This window comes from Aquarana catesbeiana, linkage group LG02 (genome assembly GCF_042186555.1).
Source record: "Aquarana catesbeiana isolate 2022-GZ linkage group LG02, ASM4218655v1, whole genome shotgun sequence".
NCBI lineage: Eukaryota > Metazoa > Chordata > Amphibia > Anura > Ranidae > Aquarana > Aquarana catesbeiana.
The window spans coordinates 314,127,121-314,142,188 of NC_133325.1; the positions used below are offsets into that span (position 1 = coordinate 314,127,121).

The 15,068-nt window shown below is 39.6% G+C and overlaps 1 protein-coding gene across 2 annotated transcripts in view; it reads right to left on the reverse strand.

Moving 5' to 3' along the window:
- Positions 1-15,068, reverse strand: part of RASA3 (RAS p21 protein activator 3) — a 299,770-nt gene that overhangs the window by 22,576 nt on the left and 262,126 nt on the right. For both annotated transcript variants that reach the window (XM_073614731.1, XM_073614730.1), the window contains exons 14-15: positions 4,028-4,151; positions 1,551-1,657 (exon numbers count right to left, since the gene is read on the reverse strand). In XM_073614731.1, coding sequence (XP_073470832.1) covers positions 1,551-1,657; positions 4,028-4,151 — 231 coding nt within the window. The remainder of the gene's footprint in view (positions 1-1,550; positions 1,658-4,027; positions 4,152-15,068) is intronic.

Consider the following 15,068-nt stretch of genomic DNA (forward strand, 5'->3'; position numbering starts at 1 on the left):
TTTATTGTAATAGTACATATTTTTTTCACCTAATACATAAAATGTAATACATCTATTACATTTCTAACCATTCCAAATTGATATTTTAAAACAATTTGCAACACTAAAATGAATGAATTCCTGTAATCCTGAATTACAGAGATGTAAAATCAACATGACAGACATTACCACAGACAGTACATTATTACTTTTGTACACATTTTACTTATAAATTCAACATATTTTTAATTTGAAATGAAATATAAATATACCAAGTAAAGAACACAAATTGGGAATAGATATGAAGAATAAAAAAAAATAAAAAACAGTTTAAAGCCCTGGTGAGCATCTGTGGGGCATCCTCAAACGGAAGGTGGAGGAGTGAAAGGTCTCTAACAACCACCAGCTCCGTGATGTCCTCATGGAGGAGTGGAAGAGGACTCCAGTGGCAACCTGTGAAGCTCTGGTGAACTCCATGTCCAAGAGGGTTAAGGCAGTGCTGGAAAATAATAGTGGCCACACAAAATATTGACACTTTGGACCCGATTTGGACATTTTCATTTTGGGGTGTACTCACTTTTGTTGCCAGCAGTTTAGACATTAATAGCTGTGTTAAGTTATTTTGAGGTGACAGCAAATTTACACTGTTATACAAGCTGTACACTCACTACTTTACATTGTAGCAAAGTGTCATTTCTTCAGTGTTGTCACTTGAAAAGATATAATAAAATATTTACAAAAAAGTGAGGGGTGTACTCGCTTTTGTGAGATACTGTTTATTGAACATTATGTATGGCCCTTTAGATGATATTAGGGGTTGGATTTAAGCCCCCCTTTAGCTCATAAGCTGACAACCACTAATTTAAAGAGACACTTTAAAACCCACTTCTGTAAAATTCTTCCTCTAAGATTAACATTGCATTTAACATATTTCAGGCATGTTATTTACCTGTAAAACCTCCTTTGTGTAGACATCCAAGAGCCCTGAGACTGCTGCTGGGCACCACCATCTTGGATGTGATGTCAGCAGCTACAGCAGACTTCCCCTTCACTCCCCATAAAATATTATGCAGGGATGTGAAGAGGGGAAGGTGGAAGAGATGGGGCAGCACAGAGAGTAGTAGACACCCCCAGAAGAGGAGAAGACTATGACATACAAAGAGGAAGGGGGCTGAACTAAGGAACTGGCTAGTTAAAATGTTACCAAGGTTAAATCCATACTACAAATAAACAAAAATAAATCATGAAAATAAAAAAACACGGTAAGTAAGCATTTAAAATAATTGCTTTTTCTGTGCTTTTATCTGCATTTTTTGAGCTGGTGATAGGATCCCTTGAAACAATAAAAAAATCCAATATGTCTAATAAAATAAATATAATCTATATATTTAAGAGCATTTCTTATATCTGTGATAAATGTTTCAATCTGATGATGGAAAGTGATGTCTGTAACTTGTAATGCAACCTCCATTTACACAGTGTGTCTGGCTAGGTCTGTGCTCTCTCCTCCACAGGAGGCTCATTCAATCAGCTCTCTGACACTTTGCTGAAACTAAACAACGATCACTTACTGGGTGATGAGGGCTGAGCTGGAACAGGTTGGGAGACAGGATGGCAGGTGCAAAAAAACGCAGGAAAATGAAGCTGCTCACAGCGGTGTATCTTACATCAGGGTCACCTGAGACAGACACAATACACAAATATCAAGTGAGAGATCATTAATCAAATGTGAGATTAACAAAGCCATTGCCACCATACCATATAATAGCATGCGCATTAGCTGTTGTTCCTACTGTTGAATCACATCTGTTATACAGACTTAACTAAAGGGATATTTAATAACAACATTTTCTTTATAATGGTACAGCTTTCAGAAGAATGCGTTGAATAAAGGCAAGGTTTAAGGATTATATAGACCAAAATGTAAATGTTTTATTGAAATGTTGCAATTCACATGGTCAATGTTTTGATGATGTAATGACATCCAAAGATGGCCAAAGAGGGCAATTTAATTATTTAGAAATAAATGATAGGATTCCAGAATAATTCTCCTTTCACTTGACATGTAATACAATTCTGTGCATGTCAGGTGACCTCGCTATTACTGTCAATGGAAAAAAAAAATATATTAGCACCTGATAAGTATACAGTAAAACCTTGGATTGTGAGCATAATTCGTTCCGGAAACATGCTTGTAATCCAAAGCGCTCGTGTATCAAAGCAAATTTCCCCATTAGAAATAATGGAAACTCAGATGATTCATTCCACAATCATTTATTAATAAGTCCTTCAGTTTAAAGTCCATATAAAAAGATTATAGCCATGTGATAGGTCGTGTAACCATAAAATGTCCATCCACAAATGGAAGCCTCCACAAGGGGATTAGAAGCAAAATCCAGCAGGAGCTACAGAGCATAAAAGAGAAGAGAGGCTCTTCTAAGTGTAGCAGTATGGTTACATTTAATGAAGGTCCAACGTTTAGCAACTCACGTGGTTGATGATTAAAAGAGGCACATCTAAGTATGCAGGCATCCGGGGTAAAGCTGTCCACATAGACCATCCTCCGCACCGCCAGCTCTCACCGCTGTCAGTCTGCAATCGTGACCGGGAAGACTACCCTGCAGTTGAGCGATCTGAAAGCGAGGCTTGAAGCGCTCCTGGAGCGCATCCTGGAAGGGATGATGTCGATGGTGGTGAGGAGGACGGTCTATATGGACAGCTTTACCCCGGATGCCTGCATACTTAGATGTGCCTGTTTCAATCATAAACCATATGACTTGCGAAATATTGTACCGTCATTAATTGTAACCATATTGCTACACTTAGTGGCACCTCTCTTTTCTTTTATACTCAGTTGTGATATAACACTACTTGTATATCAAGACATCACTCATTTATCAAGTCAAAATTATAAAAAAAAACTCTCAGACCAAGTTACTCTCAAGCCAAGGTTTTACAGTACAACTCTATGTACAGAAAATCTATTTTAAAAAAACCCTGTGCGTATTAAGACTTAATATAGCCAATTTTTGTGAATGTGGTGAAGCTTCACTTTGTAAAGAAAGATGCAATGAAAATAAAAAAAAAAAATAAATAAATAAATAAAAAAAAAAAAAAAAAAGCATCTTTGCTTGCACATGACTGGATGATGGAAATCAGCAGAGCTCATTACATTTACTACACTCTGGAATGAGTGGAACTGCACTTGCAAAGTGCACAGTCTATTTGCCTTTAGTAAAGCAACCCAATTATTTGGCAATCTTGAAAATATGTTGCCTGGAATACAGCTTTCATTTAAATCAAATATCTAACCACAAAAAATGTGGTTAAAAAAGTTAAAATAAAATGTGGTTAAAAAAAATGTAAATAAGAATACACGAAATTTTAGGTACTTGTAGTGTATGTCTATGAAATGTACAAAGGCCGGCATATGTACAGTTAACAGTGAATTTCTTAAACATCTCTCAGCATGTGACCAATCTGAGTTCCTTGGTTCTATTACAAAGACAACAACCATTTCCCGGTGAGTCTGCACTTTTAAACAGCTGGAAGATGCTGAAGATTTACAAAGGAGTTTTTATTTTCCATGACTCCAAGGAGATTCTCAAGACTGTACACACTAGGCTGTTTCTGTGCCTTTTCCTTAATTTCACCACAAAGAATTTGCCTGGTAAGGTAGAAACACAGAGTCTGGACAGAGGCAGACTTGGCTTAGGCTTGTCACTACTGCGAAGATGTGAGAAGGGCTTTAATCTTGTTGTATGAAGCACTCCAGTGAGTTTATTGGCATTCTGATAAAAAGGACTTAGGAAACATGGTGAAATGAACTCAAAGCGGGCCAGAAGCCCAGCAGTGCGTGAATTCTATCATAGTATGTGAACTTCTCATGCTTCGCTGTATTTATGAAATGCACTAATCACAGCAAATTCTTGGTCTCACACAAAGCTTTCAGGAAGGAAGACGTGCAAGCTGAGCTTCCTAGGTATTCTGCCTTATTTACATTCTTTCAAGATACAGCAATGACACAAGATCTTTGATGTCTGCTTACCTTGAAAGCGTTTTGCTGCAGATTCTCTCAGAGAGAAGAAAATGTCACACATGACAGTAGGGCAGCTTACTCCTGATTTTGTAATGACGTTAAAGATCTGGTCAACATAATTTTTCAAGTTTTCCTATATAAACCCAAAGAAAAATAATTATGCTGGTGTATAATGAACAATTACAAAAAAACCCGCACTGGGAGGAATATGTAGGCTTATATAGCTGACCCCCTCCTCTGAAAATGCCAGTTGCCAGGCTGAGTCTGGATTTCATACTTTCTGAGACACAAATCCAGATCCAGTATACAGATCAGGAAAGTCAAAGCTCCTAATCCACATACTTGCTCTGGTCCAGTGATTCAAAAAGTACCAAAGTCCATGACAGCAGGAAGCTAGTGTTTTTAGATGAGGAATTCAGCATAGGGGGCTTCCAAACTTTCCCAGTAAAAGCTTCCTTCAGGTCAGCTTACTCTTGCAAAACTATGGTTGGTCATACATGGGCACATCACTCTATTTAGGTAACAGGTCTCTTCTCTCTCAACAATTGCCATCTCCTTCCAGATTTATTTATTTATTTATTTTATTTATTTCAGGTACTTATATAGCGCCGTCAATTTACGCAGCGCTTTACATATACATTGTACATTCACATCAGTCCCTACCCTCAAGGAGCTTACAATCTAAGGTCCCTAACTCACATTCATACATACTAGGGACAATTTAGACAGAATCCAATGAACCTACCAGCATGTCTTTGTAGTGTGGGAGGAAACCGGAGTACCCGGAGGAAACCCACGCAGGCACAAGGAGAACATGCAAACTCCAGGCAGGTAGTGTGGTGGTTGGGATTCGAACCAGCGACCCTTCTTACTGCTAGGCTAGAGTGCTACCCACTACACCACTGTGCCGCCCAGATTTAACTGTCAAACCAAAATGGTACACATGATTTGGAAGATTTTTGTCCCTTATCCCATTGGAACAATCAATGATGATTCAGTTAACCCTATGTAAGGCTCAAATTGGTTAAAGTGTTGCTTTTATTGAGGTATATTTATTTGGTAATCAGTAAGTTTTATTTTTTTACATTAGCAAGGATCTTGTAATTTGAACTTTTACAATTCAATATATTTTTCTTTATTTTTAGGGGTTTTATGATACAAAAGGAGAATGGCATCCATGTAGATTCATAGGTTTACAGCATTAGAAAAATAGGACAGGAACATGACCACAATGATTTACAGCTTACAGCACATGGTATATTGGCGTAAAATTATACGGGCCATTTTGGCTCCTGTGAGAGATTTGTGTGGTTGTGGAATGTTTTGAGGAGACTGTATATGTCGTCCTAGAAGTGTTAACCGAAAAGAGAAGGAGAATGAGGACAACAACGTAAAAGGTGAGGATGGATGCTGACACAGAGGGAGGGGGCAGGAGAAAGGAGAGACATGAAGATAGATGAGAGAGATTAGAAAGGGGATGAGGGGGAAAGGGAAAGATGAAAGGGGCATACAGCCCCTGGGGAGACTGGGAGGCATCTGGCAGTTTAAATTAAAGGTATTATTGTGTAATCTAAGGTGGGAACTTAGTGGCAAGCTAGGGTGTCCAGATTTTTATATATTTACCATAAGCATCTGTAAGAATGCTAAAGAATTGCACACTCACCAGAAACCTGCTCATTTTTTTCTTAAATTTTTCATAAAAAATGGTCTGTTTCTTCCATGAATGAAAGATGGTTTGCGTAACTGCTGCCAGTTTCCATTGAAATCATACTAGTTTGTTTCGATTTACATTCAACAATGGTATGAAGAAATGTGAAGAATAATCTATACATTTTCTGTCCAAAATCTAACTGCAAAGCTACAGGAACATCATATACTGTATACATGGCAGCCTTCATGCTACAACCCCTGGAGCAAGTGTTAGGATATGTGGAGTAAAAATAGCTTATCATGGAAGGAACCAGGCACCATCTTGTGAATCTCTTATATACTACTTGCTGTGATGTGGTATTCAGTAAGCATTTAGAAATGGCAGATCAAATATACGACCAATCCTCTAACTGCCTAGTATTATGTAGATCTTGGTGCCATTTTGCAATGTACCTAGAGCGGCATGATTCTGGCTAAAATGAGAATCACGTAACATCTTCTTTCACATTATACAAAAAAATTGGGCTAACTTTATGGTTTTGTTTTTTTTAAATTAACTAAAGTGTATTTTTTTCAAAAAAAATAGTGTTTGAAAGACCGCTGTGCAAATACAGTGTGACATAAAATATTGCAACAACTGTCATTTTATTCTCTAGAGTCTGCTAAAAAAATAAATATAATGTTTGCATTCTGTTTTTATATAGATTTTACAGCATCCCAACCTTTCTGGAATTGGGGTTGTACAATTAGGCTGGAAATACACACATTTTAACCGCTTGCTCTACTGCTACAGAATGGCCGCACTGTGCAGAATCCTTTCACTTCCGAGTTTTGGGCGCGAGTGCGCGATGCTTTGTTTCTAGCGCAAAAAATGTAAAACCCAGAGGTGACCAAATACCACCAAAAGAAAGCTCAATTTGTGGGAAAAAAAGGACATACATTTTGTTTGGGTACAGTGTTGCATGACCGTACAATTCTCAGTTAAAGCAACGCAGTGTCGTATCGCAAAAAATGGCCTGGTCAGGAAGGGGGGTAAACCTTCCGGAGGTCAAGTGGTTAATTACAGAAAGTGACATATAGTTTTTGAGACCAAGGAGTTTCCAGTAAGGAAGTGACTGCTTCAACATACAGTAATAGTAGCCTCCAGCAAGAAGAAACAGGTGCAATGCTGGAGGCAATTTACAGCTCACACTAATTTTGGCAGCATAATTATTAATGTGGAATGTATGTTCCTTGCTAAAGAACATTAATTGTTATCAAACTGTTATGGGTACAGTTCCACTTTAAATATTCAGTGATTCCTTGAAGAAGAATTACTAGTTCATCTAGTACTGGTAATGACACCCTTAACCTTAGAGATGATGCTGCCTAATTAGTGGGCAGGAAATAATGATTTTAACAAAGCCTTGCCCTACCACACCTTCTCCATGGTCCCTAAATATCAATGTACAGGTACAACAAACAAAAATGACTTGAGATATTGCTCAGGGTACATTCCTGGGAAGCAGAAAAGCCACAGCAATTTGCACTTATATAACTGAAATGAAGAAAATCTAAAATGCCTTATGCTGCTCCCAGGAGGATTATGTTAATAAACAACGCAAACAGAATGAAGCCCGCTCTCTAGAGGATGACATCATTTACATATGTTAGGATGGGATTTTACTCCTGCCTGGCAAATTGGGGCATAATGACTTATCAAACATCTCCTGAGTATGCAGGGAAGAAGGCTTTCTTCTGTTTTCATCTTATTAAAGAGGATCTCCAGACTGTTTGCAAAAAATAAAAAAAATAAAGAAAAAGGTCTGAAACTACAAATGCTGTACCAGATGACTTTTAATAAGAGGACACTTACCTGTCCAAGGATCCAGCGCCGTGCTCAGCCGAGCCAGTTTTTCTCTGGCCTTCGGGTCCCTGGCACCTGCATGTTTAGCGTGGGAAGTCAGCTCGGACTCCTTGCGGCTTCACAGCCAGCTTCCCACTGCGCATGCGTGTGAATGGTCCCGTAGCCTCATGGGACCTGTGACGTGTGGGGGGGGGATTTCTGGTGCAACTACCTAAGTGACAGTAACTAAAACTAGGTAGCAGCTCTCCCTCCCAAAATCGTCCAAATGTGTTGGGGGGGGGGGGGGGGGGGTGTTGTGCAGGACATAAAGTGAAACTTCTCCTTTAGGGTGAAGTTCCACTTTAAGTGACCTAACATGCAGAAATAGGTCTATATGTACTGCACATACACTTGGTATTTATTGCATGATGAAAACTTACTGAGATTGATATCAAAATAAATATGGACACATTTTAAAGTAAAATGCAAGTAACTATTTGCAAAGTGAAGAGTAAATCTGTTTTAGTACTAGGGAGAGATAGTATTATTATTGCAGGCATTCATGTGTCACTAAGCCCACATCAGAAAAAAACTATCAGTAAATGCTGTATTACATGGTGTTCATACTCACTTAGTCACTATGAGATTAGTTTTCTGTATTCTGCATCTCCCCCCTCTGTTCATGCCCCCAAATCAGCTAGAGATTTTGTTGGCAACTCTGCACATGCTCAGTATTCAGTGAGTTTCTATGCTGAGAATTTCCTCCCTATCACATCTGAGCAGCCCATGTAACTATAGAGTCACACATGTGGGTGTATACATAGTGGTAAATGACAGTCCACTCCCTCCCTCCTCCCCCATGCCCACTAACAAGCTAAACACTATGGGGGTGGGATATTACATATAGATTAATACATATATACATATATTACATATATATTCGTATGACAATTTAAAACAATTTATTTATATACATGAATTCATTTTACTCTGTATTTCAAAGGCTGTTTTTTTATTTTGAACATATGACCAGCAGGACTAGAAGCTCCTCCTGCTTGAGTTTACCTACAGACAGTCTGGGAAAGATCTGGGTCATGTGACAGCTTCATATCAATATTTTTTATTAAAATAATTGCAGTGCCAGTATCCACATACAGAAGGCACAATGTAAATTTAACAGTTTGTGTTTAGTATCACTTTAATATAGCATTAACTATTTATGTAGTGTCTTACATACAGTACGTTCACTTCAGTCTCTGCCCTCTAGGAGCTTGCAATCCAAGGTCCTTATCGGTCCTGCATACCCACATAGCAGGGCTAATTTATACAAGTGCCACCTAAACTTTAGACATGTTTTTAGAGTGTGAAGGAACCCTGCAGAAACACAGGAAGAACATGCAAACTTCATACTGACAGTGTCCTGGCCGGGATTGAACTGGTCACATTTAACTGGTCTAGTAAGGTTTTGTTATTTCTAGCTATACCATGATGAGTATAAAAAAACCTTTACATATATATTGCCAGACATTACGGGAAGTACACACTAAAACTGGCAGTGGATATAAGAAAACAACAAGAAAACTTGTGGATTACAGGAACCACCTACGCTTTAACCACAGATGCCGACTCAAGATTACTAAACAAGTCCAGTTGAACTAACTAAAACTAGGGAACATATGTTTATATAATGGTCACAAGCTTTGAAACTAACCAAGAAACAATTTGTAAAGCCTTAGGAGTGCCTTAGCAATATAACACTGACACTGAGGTTGATTTACTAAAATTGGAGAGTGCAAAATCTGGTGCAGCTGTGGATGGTAGCAAATCAGCTTCTAACGTCAGCTTTTGTAGGGCTCTTATGCATGGAGTCACATACCCGTATGCCCATGCAGATGGCCACACTTAAAATCAATGACAGGCTGGCAGCTGCAGGAATTTCCTTACACATTCTTGCATGTACATCTGCATAGGACTGATGCGTGAACACAGACAGACTGCATTCAGAGATTTGCATTAGTCCTGCATGGGTGTACAGCCGTGGCCAAAAGTTTTGAGAATGGCACAAATATTCATTTTCACAAGTCTGCTGCCTCAGTTTTTATGATGGTATCTTGCATATACTCCAGAATGTTATGAAGAGTGATCGGATGAATTGCAATTAATTGCAAAGTCCCTCTTTGCCATGAAAATAAACTTAATCCAAAAAAAAAAAAAATTCCACTGAATTTTAGCCCTGCCAAAAAAGGACCAGCTGACATCATGGGTGTCAGTGTTGACGAGGATAAGGTTGGAAATAACTCTGTAATGCTGATTGAGTTAGAATAACAGACTTGAAGCTTTAAAAGGAGGGTGGTGCTTGAAATCATTGTTCCTCTGTTGGCGCTTGGTGAGGGCTACCATCAGTCCTGTGTCATACCAACAGTAAAGCATCCTGAGACCGTTCATGTGTGGGGTTGCTTCTCAGCCAAGGTAGTGGGCTCACTTACAATTCTGCACAGAACACAGCCATAAATAAAAAATGGTACAAAAACATCTTCCGAGTGCAACTTCTCTCAACCACCCAAGAACAGTTTGGAGATGAACAATGCCTTTTCAGCATGATGGAGGGCCTTGTTATAAGGCAAACGTGATAATTAAGTGTCTTAGGGCACAAAACATTAAAATTTTGCGTCCATGGCCAGGAAACTCCAGAGACCTTAATCCCATTGAGAACTTGTGGTCAAATCACAAGAGGCGGGTGAACAAAAAAAACCCCCAAAAATTCTGACAAACCTCAAGCATTGATTATGCAAAAATGGGCTGCCATCAGTCAGGATGCGGCCCAGAAGTTGATTGACAGCATACTAGGGCGCATTACAGAGGTCTTGAAAAAGAAGAATCAGCACTGCAAATATTGACTCTTTGCATAAACGTAACGTAATTGTCAATAAAAGCCTTTGACACTTATGAAATGCTTGCATTTATACTTCAGTATACCATAGTAACATCTGACAAAAAGATCTAAAAACACTGAAGCAGCAGACTTATAAAAAATAATATTTGTGTCATTCTCAAACCTTTTGGCCACAGCTGTAAACGCAAGGAAGTGCACGATGATCTGTGCAATCATTAGCCTGTCATTGATTTTAACAGCCCAATCGCCTGGACAACCTGTACCTCCTGGGTGGATAAACATGGCCCTCTGCATGAATGTATGGATCTGTGTGCCCATGGGATTGAGCCTTTAAACGTTGAATCAGAAAAATCAATTCAATGAGACAGCATCAAAACCTAAAGGAGTGCAACAGGGTGCCTCAAACTATGTTCATGGCAGCACAAGAATGATCTTTTACAATGCAGAAAAAATGCTCTAAAAATACTAAAAACTGGACATGCACCATTGTTTCCAACACAGCACACAAGAGAGCACAGAAGTGTGTTACTGGGCACTGCAACACATTTGCTTTAAAGGTGTGTTGGGTTAGTGTGCAATTGAAAATGAATGGAACTGCAATGTGTTAACGCAAGTAAAGTGCATTCATGTGCTGAGGTAAGGTGCAAGTTCCTGCTGTAGAGGTGTGAATAAACCCTAAGAATAGTAGTAGTAATTGTCTAATCTGGCAACACAATGTATGCAAGATATATCTGTAATAAAGTAAACAAGAGAAAGAAATGCAGCCAGCCTCTCTTTAGACTGAAATAGATTGTGATAACAGGTTACACTTAGGCATGCAACAAATATTAATGAAATGTTAGTTATCCTGAATGGTACTTCAACATACATATTTATAAATGTTATTAATAGCTTGTTTATGGAAGACAACTTGTTCTACAGGTATGGTGTCACCCAATACAACTCTGAAAAAGCCAAGGACAACCCAAACTGCTGAAGTAGTTAAAAGTTAATTCCACTTAAAAATGATATTTCAGGTTTTGGTAGATGCTGCATTACATTACTGGTGGTTTCTAACATTTCCCATGTACTCCAATGGTGAGACCTCCAAGACTAACTTTTCCTGTCTGAACTTAAAGTGGTTGTTAACCCACTTGTATCAAATCTTCTTATCCCCTCTGTACCTTAATAACATGTGTCCCTGTGCCTGTGTTCTGTAAAAAATCAGCTGATCTGTACCGATATAAGCTGCAATCCAGGCGCACAGCTGATTCCTCTCCTCGCTTCTCTCTCCGGCTCACAGCTGCAGTGTGCAGGGCGCCGAGCCATCCCAATGACGTCAGCCGGGGAGGAGGGGGAGAGAGGAGAGAGAGGGCCGACAATCAGCTGAGTGCCTGGAGCCACATTCATACAAGGTACAGATCGGCGGATTTATTATATTAAACAAGCACAGGGACACATGTTATTAGGGTACAGAGGAGATAAGACAATTTCATAGCAGATACGAGAGGAGCAGAAGCAGCGAGGGGGGGGGGGTGGAGTGGGGCGGGCGCTGGTACAAACAGGGAGGGGGGAGGAGGACAGAGGACAGAGGAGACACAGACACAGGAGAGCTGCAGAGAGCAAGGCTGCAGATGATGGAATTGTGCAAACGGACCACAATATTAGCCATGATCATGGCTAATATACAGGGGGTATACAGGTTATACAGGGGGCCAAATGACAAAACACAAACACTGTGCTGTATAACATGCTTTAAAGGAACAGTATCTGGGGGGGGGGGGTTACCAAATGCTTTAAGAAGACAAGCCACATTCTCTTTGCTGGAATTTTTGATTTATATTAGGCAGTAGGCACAGTGGCACGCAGCCAGTGAAAATGGTGCCTTCATTCTAATTCCTGACTATACAAATGGAACTCATTTTAATGGTAGTCTATTGATGCAAACATGATTTTTAATGTGTGTATCACAATGCAATGTCTGAAAGGAAAAAAACTCCCCAAACTGAAAGGCCAACTTTGACTTCCTTGGGGCTGCACTAATTAAGTCACTCTGGGAAAAATGCAGAAACATGTATATTTGTCCTTTTTTCTTAAAACAAATAAATTAAAAATACATGTATCCAAATTTGCTACCAAATTAAAGCATTATAAGATATTAAAATATATTTAAAGCTTTTTCTTCAGTCTTGTACTGGTGTATAGGCTTCCCTTACTGAAATAGCTTACTCTGATTGCACTGCATACTTTGAGCTTCTAACAGAGTACATTAGAAATTGCAGCACATTAGAAAGAACCCGCTTAACCATTTTAAGACCAGGCCTTCTTCTGATACTTTTTGTTTACAAATTAGTTGAGGTGATTTTAGCCATATTAGTGCAATTGCAACAGAGAAAATTGAGTACTGTCCGTGATACTTTTTTATTTGCACTAACATACAATTTTTCAGGACAAGCTTTCAGGGTATGTCCCCTTCTTCAAGGTCTAAGCAGTACGGTTTCACAAACGTTTTAGCAGAATATTAAACTGTTAAAACAAAAAACAAAAACACAATCTCTAAGTGCCAGTTCACACAGGGGCAACCCAACTTGCAGGGCGACTTTGCAAGGCGACCTGCACACGACTTCAACGGCGGCTTGCAAAATGACTTCTGTATAGAAGTCAAAGCAAGTCGCCCTGAAGTTGTCCCAAAGTAGTACAGGAACCTTTTTCTAAGTCGGAGCGACTTGAGTCGCTCCTATTAGAACGGTTCCATGGTACAGAACGGAGCGCAACTTGTCAGGCGGCTAAGTCGCCTGACAAGTTGCCCCTGTGTGAACCGGCACTGATTAAAAGGAAAAAAAAAAAATCAAACACATACAAACCAATGTGTATGGCAATGGTAATAAAGCTAGCAGCAGATTTTCTTTTTTGGTTTTCAAGGCTGTGTTAATGCTGTTGTTTTTGTTTTTTTCTTTGTTGAAAACCCAAAAAGAAAATCTCCTCCAATACACAGAGAAAAAAACAAAAAAACAAGTACCTCTAGTCACCACATACAACCCAGCACTAGAAGGAATCAAAAAGATAATCAAAGATTTACAACCTATTATAACAGAGGATGAAACTCTGAAATATTCCAACAACCTCCAACATTGGCTTTCAGACAACCACCCAACCTCAGGCATAAACTAATCAACAGGAAACTTCACTCTGATTATGAAGTCACAAATAATGGAGGCAAACCCTGCAAACTGTGCAACCAGATCAACCTATCCAAAAATGTCACACACACAAATGGGACCTTCAATATCATGGGATCATACAGCTGAACAACCCCTCCCACTGCTTCTAAATTTTATCCAGCTGCTAATCAGCAGCTCGGATCACCTTTAGTGAAAAGAGAATCCCTGGGTAAAAATTTGAATACCGGGGTTATGGCTGAAAGCTGCAGCCATAGCCCTGGAAAACCGCTTCAACCCGTAACGTAAATGTACATTAGAGGGTCTTAAAGTGGTTCGTCTCTTGGCTGGAGCGTGTCCAGCATGATCTAGCCCTTTCCACCTTACTGTCCCTGGCCCACCCCTTTCATTCATTGGATTTCAGTTTCTTCAATCACAGAGGCTCAGCTTCACATATGAGCGTTACTTTAGGGAAGCCTATATACAAGAGCTGCTGGCCTAGGAATGCCCACTTCTCCACACTGACCTCTACCAATCAAGGCATTTTGATTAACCAGTTCCTGTCGGCCATACGCATATATGCAACCTCTCAGCGGCTGGGCTTAAATGCCGAGAGGCCCCATATATGTGACCCTATTTAAACACATTACTGTGCTGAGTAAGCACTCCCTGCTCCCACCCAGCACAGTAGCCAGGGGGTACCGGAAAGCTTCTGATTTAGACTCTTAAAGGGCTAGGAGGTGGTGGTGGGAAGGGGTTACATAACTGCTTCCAAGAGCCAACCCACTGCTTGCATCAGAGCTGAGGGTTCTTAAGAGGAGTACTGAGACTGGATGCTGTGATGTTTTTTAGGAAATTATCTACTGTATGTACAGCATCCTGATGGACCCTCCCACCAGCCATGCTCTGCTTGCATTGCTTAGAGAAGAACAGAGACCCAAGGATGATATCACTGTGTCTAAAGTCAGGTATGAAAAAAAATGTAATTTTTTTTTCTAAATTTAATAGGCAAATTGAAAATGGGAAAAATATAAGCAGATTAAACTTCAGCTCTAAATGAAAAAAGTTGTATGGTGAGTAGCTGGTGCATTTCTGAAATGCAAAAATAGTTACATAGTTACATAGTAGGTGAGGTTGAAAAAAGACACAAGTCCATCAAGTCCAACCTATGTGTGCGATTATATGTCAGTATTACATTGTATATCCCTGTATGTTGCAGTCGTTCAGGTGCTTATCTAATAGTTTCTTGAAACTATCGATGCTCCCCGCTGAGACCACCACCTGTGGAAGGGAATTCCACATCCTTGCCGCTCTTACAGTAAAGAACCTTCTACGTAGTTTATGGTTAAACTTCTTTTCTTCTCATTTAATGAGTGGCCAAGAGTCTTGTTAAACTCCCTTCTGCGAAAAAAGTTTTATCCCTATTGTGGGGTCACCAGTATGGTATTTGTATATTAAAATCATATCCCCTCGCAAGTGTTTCTTCTCCAGAGGGAATAAGTTCAGTGCTCGCAACCTTTCCTTAAAACTAATATCCTCCAGACC